Here is a 20078-nt window from a genome sequence, read left to right as displayed (position 1 = left end):
CCTTGGAAAATTTTGGGGCGAGTAGGGCTGATTAATAATTGATAATTTAATAATAAATCATAATAGGCTGTCGAGTGTTGTAGTGTCGAGGGAGGCTCGTGTAGGTATCCCTTGCGATAATTTAGGTAAGAGTAGCCTAAAAATCAAAATTCTGCTAAAATACGGTTACAATGCTCCAGAACAGTCCAAAAACACCACATAGACAACGTATGATGCAAAATGAAAACTCAATGTAACTTTATTATCATTTCTTTTCCATATCAATTTTAGCTACAGAGCCATTTTGACCAAGTGGTCGTGTTTGGAGCCTAGGCCGCTTTTGCAGCCCCCATTATAACATTTATGTATTTACCTACACAGCTACAGAGCCAGAAATGTTAAAGTCTAATTGTCACGCGAATAATCAATGGATCTAAATCTCTTGACGGATATGATGCTCTTAACAAATTACGTCTTAGGTCGTCTTTGTGTCAGCTTACTAATAATTGGCGGTCAGCGATGTAATGCCACCAATCTCTTATAGGGACTACTATCAGTTTCTCTCATGCCATTTAGCCGTTGCTCTACCAATTCATAAACACCATTAAGGAATGCGTCTTTTTACGATATACTGTAAGTCAAGATTTTAAGGAAAACGACCAATTTTTTAAGTTTGAAAGACATGTTTCGACAGAACTTCTGTCATCTTCAGTTGGATGAATGATTACAAAGTTGAATAATAAGTAGGCCAAAAACGCTAATTAAGACAAATAGTAACAACAGAACGTGAAAAGGTGTAAATTAAAAAGATAATTTTAGATTTACATGGTGTAATTGCTGATTGAGGCAAGGTAGTTCTTTTTGAATATGGATAGTCTCCTTTATCTTGAGTTGAAAGCTGGTAGTGGCGTGATCTAAAATATGAAAGCAGTCTATTGAACACAATGAGCGACAACGTTCAGAATTCTGAAGATGTTTGAAGATGTGAGAGGCCCTATCAACGGCTAAGTGCTCAGGTACGCGTGTGGAAAAATGTCGGGAGGTTTCGCCGACATAACAGGCATTACAGCCCGCACATGTAAACTTATAAACCACACGTGAACGAAGGTTACCTATCTTAAAGGAAGGTAAGATAGGTAACCTTCTTGGTGTGAAAGACCCTATCCCCGGCGGGCTTCGTTCACGTGTGGTTTATTACCTCTAAAATTGAAACAGTCTGATGTGAAAGGTATCGGCGTACCTGCTGCTTCAATTTTCCTTTACTACTTCATTGCGCTTATCAACTAATTGCTACTCCAGTTGAAAACGTACTTCATCAGGTTATCACAAGATACGGGCGTTATAGCGGTGAACTCTAAGAGAACCTTTGCGATAAATGTAATCTTGTCTAGTATGGCCGACATAGACACTGTCTAGAAATCTCCTTTTCGTGTATCGTTTTTACGCCGCTTAGTCCCTTCAAAAATATTAATCTTTCCCGAATTTCAGTGAATGTTCTGCAATTAGAAGCCATTCCTTCCTACAATTTAACTATACGCGAGGCAGGCACTTAATCAGCTTGAGCTAGGTGGTAACAAATCATTGATTCTCAACTTCTCAAAGCTACATTAGGTTAACAACGAGTCGGACTACGCAATATCACTGGAGTTTAGTTTTATATATATATGTTGTCAGCGAAACAGGAATCCTGCGATGAATCTAATTGGCTTTATAACAAATAACAAGACTCAGAGCGCACTACCAGCGGTGGTGTTGAGCCTGGCGAAAAGGAAGGTATCATGACAACGTCCTAAAAAAAAAAAAAAAAAAAAAAAAAAAAAAAACCAATGGAATGTACGGCAGGTCAATTGGTAACCGTTTGAAAAAGGAACAATTTGGGTGCGAAATTAGCTGTGGCCTCATAGTAGGTGCGCTCGTCTCCCGATCGAGCGGTCCGGGTTCTAACCCTAACCGGGGACATTGTGTTTTGTTCTTGGGCAAAACACTTTACTCCCACAGTGCCTCTCTCCACCCAGGTGTGTAAATAGGTACTTGCGAACTTAATGATGGTGTTAACCCTGCGATGGACTAGCATCCCATCCAGGGGGGAGTAGAAACACTCCTAGTCACTTCATGCTAGAGAAACCGGGATAAGCTCCGGCCTGATGGGTCACTTAGCTGTTATGCAGACTTTACCTTTACTCGGCTCTAACGTATGCTAGCTGTGACGAACTAATCAGAGCAACCAAATGAAGCTCTGTTAAGTTCCTTTTGAAATCAAACACGTACAGAAAGGCTTTTACAGTCAAGTTATGTTTATTTCTCCACCTAGTCGTCCAAAACTCACCGCAGGATGAACGAGTACGTCATTTGCCCCTTCTGCACCGTTGCGATAGGTGTTGGTGTGTCCATTGGGCCAACGAACCTGCGCATGGGTAAAGACGTAAACTTAACCCTTTCAGACCAAAAAGGAAAGAATTACTTTCAAAGCAATTGTTAAGCATTTCTAATATCCATGCAATAACTTGTTTAACTGGTTTGGAGAAGAAAAACCAAAGGCGGAGGGAGGGCGTAATCTACTTTCATGATCAGCAAGAACTTTGATTACCTTTGCAACTCCATTCGCAACACTGAAGACGCGACCAATGTTTCCCGCTCCACCGTCCTGGTTTCCCCATTTCCAATCCGGTCCTAAAAATTCATAAGACATAATGAAAAAACACACTAGGAGAGCTGTTATTGGCGGAAAGCTATAAATTTCGATTTTTCTGGCAGCTGTTTGTGTCCGCGAGTTGTTGCTCAGTCCGGTCGAAAGTGATCAAAAGTTGTTAAAATTGCTTCAATTACCTGAGAAAAGACGTATTTTTGCCTGATAGGTGAAATCTGAGATCTGCAAAATCTAATGATAGCTGACAAATTGTCAAATATATATTATATAATATGCCGAATTATTCTCGCATTTTGACTGGTTGTTACTTTTTATCAATTGCAAGACAGACCTTACATCATGCATGTATGACGTCATTAACGTATTATATAAAACAAGTAGATTCTATGTTGCCCTACTTCAAAATATGCCAAAAACGTCCGTGACACACTCGGCTATCACCTCGTGAGCCACTTTTTTGTTCTTATTGTATTTTGACGTCATCTGTGATTAATTACTGAACAGACGCACGGAAACGTGGAATCTATTTGTTCAACTGATAACTGAGATTCCAGCATCCCGATTGCCATGCATTTTCTTTTATGATGCTATTGAGAGAATATTGTAAGTATATGTTACTTTTAAAAAATTAACAAGTACATTGTGAGCTCTCTAACCTCTGATCACACGACATCCCACTTGAACTCCCTCCAGAAGTAGCACGCGTCTGTTTTCATCACAAACCTACGATTTGACAGTGTTATTGCATACAAAACGCGTTAATACTCACGTAGGAATGTAAGCGCTTTGGGAGCGTAAAATTATCTGTCTTACCTTAACATCAAAAGCAGAATCTTTTCCAAAGCGGTAGGAGTTTTTAGTCCCATTGTCCCACTGAACATCCACCCAACCTGAAATTGTTCGTGATATAATCAAAGACTCCTCAAATCACTAGGCCTAGCACAGGTCCATACAAATAAAAGAATATTATTACCACAGAATCTTTATTACCACAGAATCACAAATAACTCTCTAAGTTGTTCAGTCCTGTAATCAGACTGTTCATACTGCGCTCGAGATCAGAGAGTTTCTCTTTTAGTGACTTCTTCAAACTGTAGCGGCCGCCTTTCTATGCAGAACGGGGCGCGAGAAACATTGGTACGATCCACACGTCTAACAGTTCTACTCCGGTTTATTTTCCACGGTGTTGGGACGAATTATTACAGCTTGAACATGTTAAAGTTCAAAGTAAGGCATGACAGGATTTCCTTACCACAATGTCCGGATAAGATTGTCAAAGACTGTAATGGAACGTACTCGGGAATGGCTTCGGGTGAAGCTTGAGTAAACAGGTAACGAAGCTACAAATACACACTGAAAATACACGGACGTTGCGAAAACGTTCTGCTAGCACGAGGAACCCTTTTTTTTAAGTCCCGTATTAGAACTAGGGGATGACGGGATGCGTAACGCAACACTGAACGACTGAGAAGGCGTTACAAAACGGTGGCTACTTTCAGGTGGGTCGTTACTTTCGGAGGGACTGTTACTTCCGGAGATCATTAGGAAGATAAATAATGAACGTTAATTTGGGGAGCCGTTATTTTCGGGGCATGGGGCGTTACTTTCAGAATTCTACGGTAAAACATTACCGACAGCGGAACTAACCAGGTATACCATCTGTTTTTATGATGGTACCAGCTCTTCCTCCATCTTGATTTCCATATTTCCAGTGTGCTCCCCTTCGAACACGTGACCCAACTGGAGGAGGTTTAGGATAATTCTGATGGAATTTAATGAAAGAAAATAATCATTAGATTATAGGCGACAATATTTGATCTTAATTTTCCTTTATTGTTTTGCCGATTTTATCGCTATTCAATAATCTCTACACTGGTTTCGTGTAGTATACAACGGTAGAACACATTCCTGTTAAAAGAAAATTTTTCCTGGACGTTTCTCTTCGAACGAGACAATAAACGAGGAGAAGTAGAGAGACAGAAAAAAATATGCAGTTTCTGTGAGTTGGTGGCACGTCTATAAGTACTTTGTTAGTTCTCAATCAGAATTGCACGCTTAAAGTTTACAACTTTTGCCAGTCGTGACCGTGGAATCTCGTTAAAGGTCAGTCTTAAGCCGTGTCAAGACACCCAACCTCTCATTATACAAGCTCGCTTGGGACACTTTCACTCTTACTGCAGCCGACCGCACTGTCACGATATTCTCATCGCACGGTCCTCACAATATCACCGCCCAAAAACTTGGAGACTCCCAAGAACGTAAAGAAATTGTGCACACTAAAATGTCTAATAAATATATCTTGACAGAAATATCGCCACATTTTTAAGTGTTGTGTAAAGCCGAGTTAGACTCACTCCATCTCCATCGTCATCGTCATCGTCATCATCTTCGGCGACTAACATCGCCAAGAGCAGCGCCATGAGAGGACGCTACAACAGAAAACTCAAACGGATCAATTTTATCTTAAAAGTAATTCTAATCGTTATGAGTGATTATAAGACTAAATGCTGTCCAGTCTAAAAATAATAATATGTCATACAGAATGTTCTGTCCAATTAGGCTGTCTGAGTACGTCTATCAAAGAATCATTGTCGTTTATAGCCTCAAATACAGAGGAGCAATTGAAACTATGGAGTATTGTCACGCTGCGTCAAGCTTTAGGGATGTGCACACTTACAAAATCCGGCTAAAAGTGTTTTTTGTTTTTGTTTTTGTTTTGTTTTTTTTTTTTTTTCAATTTAGCCTTTCGTTTGTCTGGTTGTCCGTGTTCTGTCCATACATCACTTCGCTCCGTTGGTCCGTTGGTTGCATGATCTTACCAGCTCAGCTTCATCCGTATCTTCCCCGAGGCCCTGCATAAACTGCTGTAACGCAAGCAACGAATGAAGCTTAGCCATGTCTGTTGAGAGAGAAAAGCAATAGTTTACTTATTATCAAGAAAGAGTGACTGCGATAACTTCTTTACCTGTTTTTTCCCTACTGATCTAACCGATATTGAATATTTGATACCTTCCCCACCAATTGCAATAAGCGAGCAGTTAGGGCAACCGACAAAACCTGGAATTGGTTCGGACCAGATGTCTTCCCTGAGGAGTAGTAATACTCACAGCGACTTCATGCTACAGGGATTCTTTCTTGAGTATGATACTACAGAAGCAGTTTGGTCCGAATGTGGGTTAACCAGCATAACTAACCCTGCCATGGTCAAACACCCATGCAATTTTTAGGTCGACGAAATGAAGTATTATTGTTGACAAGAATAACACCGAAGAAGCAAACGGATGTCTGCCGACCATGCTTCCATAAATAGCAATTAATACATTTGACAGGAATTTGATCTCTGGTGGCATTTGTTGGAGGGAGGAGGCAACTTATTAAAATAAATGTCCCTTAGCTTCAGGGTTGTTGAGGGAGTGTCAATAGTATATCGCATTAGCATATCCTTGCAACTGTCACAAAAGTACCCGTCACGTCACTCACCATGCGCAAACTGAGCGATGAACCGTGACAGCAACACCTGTCTCTTAAAGAATGTGCTGAGCTCATCCATGTTTTGAACCATCACGTACATCCCTCCAGTTGTTTGTGCAATTCTCTCCAAAAGTTGCTTTCAGCGGCAAAAAATTTAAAAGGAATCAAATAAACCCTTTATCTATCCCTCGTTTTGCTTTCAAAAAAGTGTATTAAATATCAGTTAAATCAAAGCATGGCATTCTCATCTAGAGATTTAAGGGCCTTTTGCACCCTTCTGCGTATGTGTAACGATTTCTTGTCATAGTGATTTAAATCATTTTTGTTTTTGTTTTTGTTTTCTTGTTGAATGAAGATCGCAGAAAAATTTCTTATTCTCGCAGGAAAGTATCTGAAGTGGCTCGCTCTATACAGAGGGTCAAAGGAGGGACAGTGAGGTTTCCTGAGGCAAAAGTATATAAGTAGGCGAATTAATAGACGATTGCAAAATATCCTTGGCAGCGCTTGGAACTGGGGCGTGCTTGGTTAGTTTACGTTTCCCGTTTATTCTTCTGATATCTAAATATAACTATACTTATCCTAGTAGAAAGAGGATCTTTGCTGTACCAACAAAAGCATACACTGGCACCCTCAATTACAAGGAAACAACTATTTATCAATTGGCAAACCTAAGTGCCAAAATATAAGAAGTGCACTGGAGAACTTTCGCATTGTCCACTTCCTCCTTTGACGTAACAAACTAACGCGTTATACAGGTCTCAATTGACAACTTAGCTAATGCCAAACACGAAATAATCAATCGTTTGACAACGTACTTTGTGGACATTACCTTATCTGCACTTCCGCATCCAACACAAGCAATGGGGATTTTGTATGGAAGGCCTACCTCCTGCCAGCGAGGCCCGAACATCTCCGCAACCAACAAGACTCCAATAGAAGCCTGAAGACCAAATTGGATCGGGCTAAATGATTTCGTAACATAGGTCATGTTTCTGTAGACGTTTGTACTCAAGTTTCGATATTAATTTGAAATCACGCCTAGAAGGCCAGTTTTTCCGGCAATATTGGTCAATTTTACTTAAACACAATAAATGTTGACCAAACGTGAGGCCAATATGGCTGGATATTGGATCATTCAGCCATCTTGGCCGAACTCGCAGTAGTCAGTAGAAGACTTAAAATGTTATATTGCATAAAGCTCGCCATCTATCTTAGACAGCGTCCACACTACACTGGAGAAATGTGAAAGCACGCCTTATTTTCCACGGTTAAACCCACCCCCCGTCACGAAAACGGAGCTTTTCGAAAGCAAAGACGATAATCATGCGAATTCCCTGACCAAGTTTTCCACAAACGTAAAACGAAAATGACCGGTGATTGTTGTTTTTTAAATTCCTCCGGTGTGGTGTGGACGGAAAACATTTGACACGTTTTTAGAATGAAACCTCCTTTTTCAAATTCCTCTGGCGTAGTTTGAACTGGGTCCAACAGGACCCAGTAATTTAACTGAGTTGGAAAGCCTGCTCGTAAAGCCAAACAGAGTGCAGGATTTGTTTCGTCTTGCCCCCTTGGAGAGCTTCCCATTAATTATTTTAGATGTTCTTACTTGCTGTCCGTCTTGACAGTTTTCATCTGTAGGCTTCCCATCAGTCATCAGAATGATACGTGGGCAAAGCTTTCTTCCATTTACACTTACCACTCCTCCTGTAGTTAACATTAAAAGACAAAGGTATGTGGAGAAGTTTTTGTTGTATGAGCTTACATCAAGTATTGTCAAAGTTAGTTACGTGTGAGATGCATGTTGGTTATTAAAGATGTTGTCTTGAAGTAGCCACATGTTCACTGAAGACTACTTTAAACCAAAATAACTCGACATGGTGGCAAGTCCCAATAGCCTTTAAACTTAAGAAGAATCAGAAACAGCGGACATATGGGAGACCAAACCAGAACTTAAGCTGAACAACCACAAGAAGTTGAAGAGCACAACAAAGCTGGCGCTTACCGTTCACAACCACAAGTCGCCGCCCCTGTACAGCAGAGCATGGTTCAACAGATACCCATGGCGAGTTAGCAAGTTTCACCACCTGAAAAATTCAACTTCAAAAGCGAGGAATGGTCGCGCTGGATAAAGCTTTTCTAACGATTTCGAGAAGCGACTTGACTGAACCAAAAGGACGACGGCGTGAGCCATGTGAACACTTTGATTTATTCGACGAGCGAAGGAGCCGACAATATCGTAGTGTCATTCGGAATAACAACTGAAAAAGCGAAGCAGTATAGCGTGGTTAAAGGAAAGTTTAAAGCTCATTTCGTGGTGAAGAGAAACGGGATATTTGAGTGAGCGAAATTTATCCTAAGAAGTTAACAAGATGGTGAGTCGGTGGCTAATTTCATAACAGATTTGCATTGTCTTGCATGCTGATCTGCCAATTTGGAACACTAAGAGACGATCTCATCCAAGATGAAATCATGGTAGGGATGAGAGAAAAAAAGCTCTCTGAACAACTGCAACCGGGCTTTAGAAAAAGCAATTACAAAAACCAGGCAGTTGGAGACAGTTAATTAAGGAGCGGCAAACTGTCTTACAGGAAACAAAATCTGAGCCACCACCAGCTAATGTGGCCCGCGTTTATCCAACGGATTGGGAAAAGATTCCCAAGAAGACATGAATAATAAAAAGAAAACACTCAAGCCTAAAAATAAGAAGACACCTGAGCACAATGTTCAAGGTGCCTGGGTCAACTACAGCCAAAAGGACAATTTCCAGCTGGACAATTAAAATGTGATAAGTGCTCCAAAGTAGGACATTAGAAAAGGTCTGCAGATCTCAGTTAGACTAGAGAGTGGATGAAGTGAATTTTCCTGAGAGACAAGAATAAAGAAGAGCTCTTCCTGGGTGAACTCACTGAGCTAACTGCTGTTCAAGGAAGTACAGAAGATTCATTGAAAGCTTAAGTCTCCTTGAATGGACTGCTAGTAGAATTTAAATTGGGTACAGCGCAATTGCAACAGAAATTCAACCTAGCCTGTATCACAGTCTGAAAGCAGCTCCATCACTTAGCAGGCTTCTCATAGGTCCCTATAAACAGACACTGAGCTGTCTAGGAACTTGCGAGTGTAAGACAAGGTTGCTAAGGAACAAGAGTATGTAATGAAAGAGTTGGAGCGTCCTCTGCAAGGAAGAAAGCCAACTGAACTCCTATAGCTGATAAGCAGACTTGGCAGCCTGAGTAGTGATGCTACAAAAGTAAAGTAGCTGATAAGTACCAAGTTTATTTTGCAACGCACATTTGAGCTAGTCTGGCGCTTTTAGCGACTACGAAAGGCTACTACAGTTTATGCTATACAATATCTCGCCCATTTGAAGGCTGGTCAATGCCGTCCTAACTTATGTCCTAGTCTTGTTTTGGAGGAAAAGGGGATACCACAGCTTTTTTAAGTTGACCGGCGAAAATATTCCTCGATTGTGCTTTGATTTGATTGGCTGGCTTTGAAGATTTCCGTACCTTAGGAAGACAAGTATCTCCGTGGTACAAATGGAAAAAAAAAAAGTTAAATGTTAATTAAATGACTCACCATTTTTTCCAATCTCTTGCAATGCCATCAGCAAACCATTTTTCATTGGGGTCAATCCATTAGCCGTAAGTCCAGCTGAAACATATTCAGACCTAATTAAAATTACGGCAACGAAACTTAAAGGATTAAAGGCATGCCCAAAAAATATGACGGCATAGCTATTACAGCTACTATCTTGCATCCTCCATTTCATGCTGTTAATGAAAAGTTATAAAACCACCAAGAATGGCTCAGAAACAGTCAAAACTGACCAAGAAAACTGAAAAATTAAAAACGTTACTACATAAAGAAAAAGTTACCACATGCAAGAAAGCTAAAGAGCGTTAAGAAATACCAAAATTCGAAATTTGGAGAAAAGGCTTGTCAAAAAATGTGGTTGCTATTGATACATCAATATGATTGATCAGTAGCATGTCGTATATTAAAGGTAAAATCACAAAATTTGGAGTTCGCTTCTGTAATCCTTATTAAGTTATAACCATTCAAACTTGGCGAGGGCCTCATAAGCACCCCCGTCCCTTCCAGTCTGGGTTAATTATTAATGACGATAACTGTTTTACAATTAAACCACCACATCTGTACGCAGATAAGGTCTTAAAGGGTTCTTAAATATGACAGAAACTTAGTTGTTCTGATGTTCTGTAAATATCTGAATCTGAACTCTGTATCTAAGTTATTTCTTTAATAAAAGCTGGAATAGGGGACACATATGCATTAGCAACGTACCTATTTTTGCTTTAAGGCTAGAATAGTCCGTTGACAAGCTGTGTAAAATCTGTGTTTTGGCTCCAAACTCGACAATTGCAACGTTTTCCTAATTGTAAACGTAAAGGATTAAAATTACAACACAACACTAGCTGTAAACGTCACTAAAAGGATAACGAGCCTGGATGAAGGGCTAATGATCACTGGAAAGTACATTAGATCAGACAAATTGAACAAAATTTATTGCTTTCGTACGATGGACGGATAGATAAGAGGCAGGGCTGTCCATAATTAACGGCTGTCTTAGCTTAAACAATGCCCCCTTGAACGTAAAGACGAAAGAAAACATCTTCTGAGAAACTGAAACTGAGTATAAGATAACTGTTGACGTTTTTTAAAGCAAAATGGCTACCTGTACACTCACGGTACCATCACGGTACCGGGCAGGAGTCAAACCCCGGCCAAATTGGCGGGAGGAAAGCGCTCTCACCACTGCGCCACCCTTGTTCCCATTTATAGCAATCCCATAGCAAGTAAGCTTCTTAAACATTGAATTCTGAACAATTTATGAGTGAAAAATTCAAGATACTAGACTTTTTTAATTTTTTCAAACATTTGCCTGTATATATATTTTTTCCGCGAACTTGTTCCTGGCCTAAAAGTTCGCGAAGGGGTGGGTACACCCACCCCTTTGTACCCCAACGTGCCAAGAGACTGGGTACCACATGGAGCGCATAGTTAAGAAACACGCGGTCCTTATTTTAACAAAAACACTACCAACCATCAAGTAGTATGGATTCCATTACATTCAAAAGTAAAGAAGAATGCTTTGTCATAAATCATAAATTCCAATAAAGATTGATACCTCTCCTCATCGTTTTGCTTAATTCTATGATTTCTTTTCCTTTTCTTTTTTTTTTCCTTTTTTTTTTTTTTTTTTTCGTGTTTGTTATTTCGTTTTTTAAAAGTTGTGTAGTAGCTCGGGCTCTCTTTCATCTCCGAGTGGTGGGGGACTCTTCGTGACACTTACATGAACTCTCGGAAATGACCACACGCGGGATATTAAACCGCTGACCAAAAATGATGGCGTCACAACTGACGAGAGAGAAAAAAGCTGACGCCATCAGATGACGCGAGACGAGCAAGAGGATGGGGGTATCCCCCTCTACTGACGTCATTGGCACGTGGCCAGCAGGGGAAGAGGGTACCTCCCTCCACTGACGTCCACGTTAAGGCCAAACACACGTCAACGCACACGTCCACGCACACGCAATGTTGTACAAAACCTACTTGTCTCCCTCGTGTCCCCTTTGCTAGACATACTAAGCTTCATTTTAAACTTTTGGGCGCGAACACTAGGCCTCGGCACATGTCCCGCTTTGTAACTAATTTTTTCACCACGTTAAAAATTGTTGAGAGTTGATTTCTTTCCTGTTATTTGCCTTTGTCTCCGTGTGATTTGTTATCATCTAGGGTTAATATTGTAATTTGCAGAGTTACGTGGTCTAAATACGGTCTTCTGATTGGTCCAAATGGTTGGCCGAGCAAGGGACTGAGTATCATTTCCTTATCCACTATCTTAATTGAAATCCTGCAATCTGATTGGTCTAGAGCGGTCACGTGGGCGAAATCTGGCCTTCTGATTGGTCCGGTCCCATACAAGTCACGTTTACTACTCCCGTCCTGGGCTTCCCGACCCCCTAGTGTTGCGCACAATGATGCAGGTAACATAAAAGGTCAAACACTCAAATTTAAAAACAATACTTTCTTTACCGAAGCTAAAACCCTGCGACTCTGTTTTGCACAATTGTGATTATTCAATGTCCAGTAACAACATGTCCTCTCAGAGGGCTTTTGTTTAATTTTTCATACCTTTGTCTGCATTTTTTTCCGCGAACTTGTACACGGCTTACAAGTGCGCGCCACTTCACGAAAAAAGAATCACATGAGGATAATTGAAACGTGACTGGCCCTTTTCTAGCACAGTTACGTCACTTAATGATTTGTAATTGCAATTTTTTTGTATTGTAACTTAACTTTGCACATATATGATTTGTCATCGGATTCCCATACAAACTCTGTACATTCTGACGCGCGATGGCTACCCGGCGTCCATTGCTTGCGAAACCGAGATCTATTCCCCCCATTCGCATTATGAACGTCCTCGCTTTAAAATTTATAATGGTCCTTACCTATGTTGATATACGTTTACTGACAGCTACCTATACGCATTTGTCATGGTCATGACTGAAATGAAATAATTACCCCTAAATCGGACATTTGACAACAACCAATGACTTGCGAATGCAGCCGTTATGTGATCAGTTCATGAATCAACTGTGATTAAATAGATAGACCTGATCTGTATTCATTTGTGAAAACAGAACAAAACCAAAACAACATCGAGACGAATGGCCCTGCTTGGGTAGAAAAACGCTATAATCTGGACCACAAAAATCTTCGCTTTTTGCAAAAGTTTCAGAACCATTTTTAGATTAATCAGTTCTTCGAGATTGAGATTAATTTTGTAAAAATACACGTTCGTAAAGGGAGAAAACGGATAGCCTTCGGTTTACGTAAGCTAAGAAACCTCGCTAAGTGCCTGATTTTGGGTAATTTAATCGCTGCAAAACCAAAATAAACATGTAACGCAGCGTGTACTTCGAAATTTTTGTTAAAAAAATGGAATTGTTAACAAACTGCAGAAGACCTAAGATCTCATGTCGTTTGCCATGACAGTTACAGTTATGTCTCTGTCTGCATAGTCATCTGCTTAATCGCTCGTCTCCTTATATTTTCTCGAATTTCTAATACTATGACGAATGCGATTGTCAAAAATTCAAAATTAATCGAATAATAAAGTTGAAGAATGAACTTGTTCATGAAAATATTTGAAGACGAATATCCGTGAGGGTCATGAGGGTTGACCGTAAAAAAGCACCTTAAATAGGACATTCTTGAAACTTAGCCGACTTGCAGTAAAGTTCTGTAATATTCCCTTACTTTCCAAGTTTTATATTCTAAGAAAAACCGTGATATAATCTCAAACACAACAGAAATGAACCATGGCTGCTTGGCTTCAGAATTTTATGCAAAAACCCAAATGCCGTGAGAGATTTCAGTGTATTCGAAGTGGATCTCATTTTTTTTTTTTTTTTCTACCCAATAGAGACCAGGTGACATCCAAATGACAGAGGCGGCGAATGAGGTCTATTAATCGTTCAATCTATTAATTAAACAACCGTTCGTCGAGACGAAAGAAAAGGTGTTCCGAGAAGCTGAAACCAGGTGAAAAGATCACTGCCATTGCGATTTTGTCGGCAATAAAAGTAACAAAGTCACATGTCCAATCGCGGTATGATCGATAACACAAACTCTGACTGCACTTAGCTCGCTGATAATACACATGAAAAAGCGCAGACACACGCAAAGCATCGGAATCATCGACATATTAAACACTCTCTGTCTACCCGGCTGACTGGAAACAGAAATATGTTTGTATTTGGAGAGGAATCCCTATTTCGTGATCGTATCACATATCACAAAGTCTTCTTTAAAGAGGATCAGAAGCAACGTTTAGCTGCAGTTGTTGCCAATCACGTATCACGAACTGCTTGCTCTGATCCTCATTTTGCGCGTGCGCCTTAATAGCCACTTATTCAGTCACGATTACTGAAACAATATATCGGCGTGTCAAGAAAGCCGTTAAAACCCCAGAACTTCTTCTTGAATTAGCAAATAATTATAGCTTGTCTGGATGTTGCACGCAAAACGTTCATCATCCACACTGAACTTTCGATACTCTGAAGTATTGAATAATTTCTTGGTTCTTAGAATTGCTCAATAAAATATTTATAAAAGAAACACTCGGAATGCAAGTTTAATTTATCTTATTTGGGTTATCATTCACCTTCACTGGTGTCCTCATTCTCCAATAAGTGTAATTTCATTGTTTTAAACTTAACCAAGACAAGCTTTACGACAATGAGCTTGTAAAACGTACTTTTCCGTAAAAATATCCACTGTAAAATTTTATTCTGTCCCAGAAGCTAAAATGACCGAAGGTGCAACCAGTGAATTTATCAGGTGTTGAATTGGAATTCAGCAATACAAACAAAACTATATGGTATATAATATTTATGATTCTACAATTACATGCAAAGCGTTCTTCTTCAAAACCGTACACGACTTAATCGATACTCCTATTGGCCGATTAGCAGATTTCTCTGTCAGATGTAGTTCTTTAGGATTAAAGCATCATCACAAATTAATGCTTCACACTTCGATTCTACCTTTAAGTTGGCTTGTCTTGCAGTCTCCTCTACTCCCTCCAGGAATTTGAGTGCGGCAGCTTTGAGCTGGTTGATACCCTCATTGTTATTCGTGCCCATGGAACCCGAGGTATCGAGGCATAACACTGTGTCTAAAGGCATCTTGTAGTTAGCAGAAACCCGTTTGCTTGCTGAGGACGAGAAGAAAACAAAAGCATTGCATAAACGTCTACAGATGCAGCTTTATCATTTTAATTTACTTTATATAACGAACAGGCGCATTCCGAATCAAGTTGACCTCGTATTTCTGACTTCAAACGGCAAATATATTTATCATTCGCCCTACGTTTACCATAATCTTGAAACTCTTATCTGCTAGCACTCTGCTAATATCTCTAAGGATAAATGTCATTCTAATGAACAATTTGATACTACTACGACATGCGAAAGTGAGTGTCTGCATCCATGCATGCATGCATAACATAACAACTGTGAACTGACTAGAGTCCTTTGAGCTCAGCAACGTTTTAACACTCCTAAATGAAGGAATTTAACAACGCGCGATTACTTTGAGCAGCCTTGAGAATATCAAGCTAGTTACTGATCGCTAAGCTTCGCGCACTGTGTCTCTACATATATAACTCTCCCTAAATCATGTAAACAAGGAAACATCCGAAAACCTGCCATGGCGTTGCGCCCAGATCGGTTTCTCCTTGATCATATGTTACTTATAAAGTAGAAAAATGGAAAAATGTGATTGAAATATAATATCAAGGCATTTTCGTACCCCAAAATGAAGTTTCTAACGAGTAATGGTCTCGGCTTGTCACTACGCAGCAAAATTGCTCGATTCGTCTTGATTGTCTTCCAGAACTGTGATTAACATCACCAAAGCCCACTGAAAACATTTAATTTCAGGTTAAGTCTGTTTCACCTATCCTGCCGGCGCGAAATGATTTTTGGGAAATGAAAAAAAAATTCAATACTTTTGAAAATTTCTCTAGAATTCGCAGAAATCTTTGGGTACAGTCATGGTTCCTCGAAAAATCCCATGAATTTTTTGAGTTCATTTCAACGTAAAATAACCCTTTTCAAATTAAAATTCCTTACATTTGGTGGAAATATTCCTGGGACCTAGCCATTTTTCCCGGGAATATTCTAGCGTCCGTTCACGTTGCAAATTACCAGCAATTCACAGAATTTCTTAATGACATACTGCAAGATAAAATATTTTTAAATATCACTTAATTCAGGAAATTCTCGGGAAATAGCGATATTGGAAAAAAGTAACTGTTCTACGGTCTTTCAATTACTCCCTCTCACCAGTCCCTATCGGGTTTCTTCTTGATACGCATATATGATTAGTTCCGGAATAGTTTCATTTCGCTCCCACCAAGGAAAAAAGGAGCTGCATTTTTCGATTCGGTAGCGGATGTTACGGGGGGGCTTTTTCCTGCTTCATATTTTATTAATTATCTTTCCTTCTTCATTTGTACACCGCTTCAGTTCTTGTAACTGCATCTCCTGATTCCATGATGTACAAAAGCAAACGGAAATACCCAGTTACTAACTACAGCCGTACTTTGGTTCAGCTGCTTTAAACTGAGTAATTCTTTAACAGTCGTGAGCAGGTGGGCTGATTTCCTATTGGCTTTTAATTATTCTTTAAGTGGATGGTCCTTCGTTTACTTTTATCCTATTGCATATTGTTATTTTAAATGAAAAAAAGTTAATATATCCGCTTTGTTTTTTAGTTTTCGCGTGAATTTGTAATGTACGTTTTGGCCTACACCCTTGGGAAATTTTACAGCAAGTAGGACAGATTGGGAGTAAATTTTGAGCTTTCTAGCTTTCTTCAAGCTTTCAAGTGTTGCAGTATCCAGGCAGGCTCGTGTAGTTTTTTCTTGCGATAATTCAGGTAAGAGTAGCCTAAAAATCAAAATACGGTTATAATTAAAGTACGATTAAAATGCTCCAGAATATGTAGAAAAGTCGAAAAACACCACAAAGACAATGCATGGTGTAAAATGCAAACACGATGTATCTTTGTTATCACTTCGATATCAATTTTAGCTTTACAGCCATTTTGACCAAGCGGTCAGATTTGGAGCTTACGCCCCTGTTGCAGCCCTCATCATTATATTTGTGTGTTTTCCTTCACAGCTTAACAGTGAGAAAAGTCTAATTTTCGCCCGTATGATCAAGGGATCTAAATCTTTTGACGGGCATGACGTTATTAACAAAATACGTCTTAGCTGGTCTTTATGTGTCAGCTTATTAACCTCTGGAGATCAGTGATATCATGACACCAATCTACTACTACTACTACTACTACCACCACCACCACCACCACCGCCACCGCCACCGCTGCTGCTACCGCTGCTGCTACCGCTGCTGCTACCGCTGCTGCTACCGCTGCTGCTACCGCTACTGCTACCGCTGCTGCTACTGCTGCTGCTACTGCTACTGCTACTGCTGTTGCTACTGCTACTGCTACTACAACTACTACTTCTGCTACTACTTCCGCTACTGCTACTACAACTACTACTTCTGCTACTACTTCCGCTACTGCTACTGCTACTGCCACTGTTACTGCCATTGCCACCGCCACCGCCACCGCCACCGCCACCGCCACCGCCACCGCCACCGCCACCGCCACCGCCACCGCCACCGCCACCGCCACCGCCACCGGCACTGCTACTGCTACTGCTACTACGGCGACGACTACCACGACGACTACGACTACGACTACAACTACTACTACGATTATACAACTACTATTACTACTACTACTACTACTACTACTACTACTACTACTACTACTACTACTACTATTACTACTACTACTACTACTACTACTACTACTGCTACTACTGCTGCTACTGCTACTGCTACTGCTACTGCTACTGCTACTGCTACTGCTACTGCTACTGCTACTGCTACTGCTACTGCTACTGCTACTGCTACTGCTACTGCTACTGCTACTGCTACTGCTACTGCTACTGCTACTGCTACTGCTACTGCTACTGCTACTGCTTCTGCTACTGCTACTGCTACTGCTACTGTTACTGCTACTAGTGCTGCTACTGCTGCTGCTGCTACTGCTACTGCTACTGCTATACTGCTACTGCTATACTGCTACTGCTATACTGCTACTGCTATACTCCTACTGCTACTACTACTTCTGCTGCTACTGCTACTGCTACTGCTACTACTATTGCTACTGCTACTGCTACTGCTACTACTACTGCTACTGCTACTGCTACTGCTACTGCTACTGCTACTGCTACTGCTACTGCTACTACTACTACTACTACTACTACTACTACTACTACTACTACTACGACTACTATCAGTTTCTTTCATGCCATTCAGTTGTAACTCTACCCCAATGAAAGAATGCGTCTATTGACGATATAAGTAATTCTGGAAATATATTAATGAAAAGACGGCCGGCTACAAATGGGTTTAACAGACGTCAACTAGCTAACAGATTCCGTATTCGTTAAAGATGATTCATTTTAAAATTGAAACAGTCTAACGCGAAAGTTATCGGAGTACTTGCTGCTTCAATTTTCTTATATTACTGTTTCATTGCGCTTGTTAACTAGTTGCTACTCCAGACGAAAACGTACTTCATCAGGTTATGACAAGATACGGACGTTATTGTGAACTCTAAGAGAACCTTTGTGATAAATGTTTTCTTGTGGAGAATGACCGACTTAGACGAGGAAGTGATGAAAGCTCGAGAACACGATGTGATTCAAGTAACTCCATAATAGCATCCTCAACAAAAGCTGGATCTGTTCATGAACACCTGTTGTTCTTTGGAAAAATCCCAAAAGGATTATGTTCAAAGGGAATCTCGTAATGGTCTTTGGTGATAGAAGTAAATTCAAATACAACAATACTGTTTGATGGTTGGATGCTCAGACATTCCAACCTCATGAAAAATAACAAAGTAAAACAGAGGAAGGAAAAAATATTACTGCGAAAAAACTGATTATGACCGTCAGACTTAAGGCGCTTAGAAGAGCCCGGCTTAGACTTGTCGGAATCCTTTCACTTTGTCCGCGGCAGTATTTGCCTTCCTGAGGCCTTTTTCGTCCTCAGAGTTTGAAGCGAGGTCATTCGACTCCGCATTTTCGTGAACCACTAGCTAGCCAGCGATCTTTGCTGCGGTCAGCAGTCTTTATTAACTTCTGCCTCTTGCGAATGATTTGTTCTGTTTCCTGTGACAAACTACGTACTTGAAAGGGGTCGTCAGAACTGGTCTTTATTCCCCAAATGAGGCCTTCTAGTTTTGTCTTCACCTCAAACTGCTTTCTGTTACCACTGGATTTGAATAGGCCATTTTACAGTTGTCTGCTTAGTAACCTGGCCTTTGAATGCAAGCGAGACTGGGGTGACCTTGCTTTGATACAGACCTCTGTGCTTTTCTCATTTAAATGCCATCTAGTTAGCATACGAACAACGTGAAAAAAAACAAAAACACTGAGGTCTTTAACAAAACAAGATCACCTGCAGCCTCACTGCCATTCAAAGGCCAGGTCACTGGACAGGCAACTGAAAAATGGTCTATTCTGAGGCGGACCTCTATGTTTTCGACTGATCTGCTATCAGCTTTCCCTTGGCTTCGAGTTGTGTATTGAGATATCCCTTAAATAAGGAAAAACTTCGTCCACCAACTCTGAACTCTGAGGTTTAGGATTCTCTGCTGTTTCTTTCTCTTTCATGCCCTCAACGGTAGATTCCGACGAGGATATCACAGGGACTAAAACGAACGACAAACACGTCGGAAACTGGAACGCGCGTGAGAGAAAGAAGCACCTCGTGCTAATGAATTTATTGTATCAATATTCAATCGAAAGGTGCCACAGATATTCTTGCAAAGAATTGGTTACATACCAGCGGAAAATACATTTCCAATAACTTGAAGCACTAAATTATTATGTTCCTGCTATAAAAAAATTCCGTTTGTATCACGATATCGATGTGGTCACTTGTGGTTATCAGGCGGTGACGGTCGGAAAATAATTATTTTACGCAACATTGCGCTGTGATCGCATGAGCGTTATTTTAACCCAAGACAACAATATAAGCTTATAAAAATAAGAATTTCGTAAAAGAAGTTTCGCCATAATTTAATGCTGTCTCAAAACATAGCTAGTAAAAGAAAATATTAACCCAGAAACTCAACATGACCGATGGCGCATCCGGCGAAGTTATTGGATGTCAAATGCGAATTCAGCCGCACAAACAAAGCTATTGTAAGCAATACTATAAGATTCTATCAATAGACCATTTCACAGTTGTCCGCTGAGTGAGCTGACCTTTGAATGACAGTGAGGCTGGAGGTGACCTTCTTGTTATTACTGAAGCCCATGGAAGCCGAGATATCGAGGCACAAAACTGTGTCTAAAGTGCGC

General features: G+C 40.4%; 2 protein-coding genes across 3 annotated transcripts; both read right to left on the bottom strand.

Annotated features, from left to right (window-relative positions):
• Positions 1–210: 210 nt before the first annotated feature.
• LOC110069388 (uncharacterized) lies at positions 211–15561 on the bottom strand. 2 transcript variants are annotated; one of them, XM_089298162.1, is made up of 15 exons: positions 15437–15561; positions 14671–14840; positions 10400–10487; positions 9674–9748; positions 7704–7801; positions 6927–7037; positions 6107–6233; positions 5446–5525; positions 4981–5055; positions 4274–4388; positions 3440–3516; positions 3283–3349; positions 2567–2649; positions 2306–2383; positions 211–1768 (listed from the first exon to the last, which is right to left on the bottom strand). In XM_089298162.1, exons 1-15 carry the CDS (start codon positions 15555–15557, stop codon positions 1688–1690), a joined length of 1446 nt encoding a protein of 481 aa, XP_089154288.1. In that variant the 5' UTR covers positions 15558–15561; the 3' UTR covers positions 211–1687. The 2 variants fall into 2 exon arrangements, with proteins under 2 accessions (XP_089154288.1, XP_089154289.1); XM_089298163.1 differs by lacking the exon at positions 15437–15561 and adding an exon at positions 14948–14969.
• A 1357-nt stretch (positions 15562–16918) lies between these two features.
• Positions 16919–17248, bottom strand: LOC149106854 (uncharacterized). The gene has a single exon (XM_089298093.1). It carries the CDS (start codon positions 17246–17248, stop codon positions 16919–16921), a length of 330 nt encoding a protein of 109 aa, XP_089154219.1.
• Positions 17249–20078: the final 2830 nt, after the last annotated feature.

This window comes from Orbicella faveolata, unplaced genomic scaffold (assembly GCF_042242905.1).
Source record: "Orbicella faveolata isolate gen_17 unplaced genomic scaffold, um_ofav_v1 contig_3, whole genome shotgun sequence".
Lineage (NCBI taxonomy): Eukaryota > Metazoa > Cnidaria > Anthozoa > Scleractinia > Merulinidae > Orbicella > Orbicella faveolata.
Note: the sequence above shows the minus strand (reverse complement) of the source record. Positions and strands in the feature narration are given on the sequence as shown.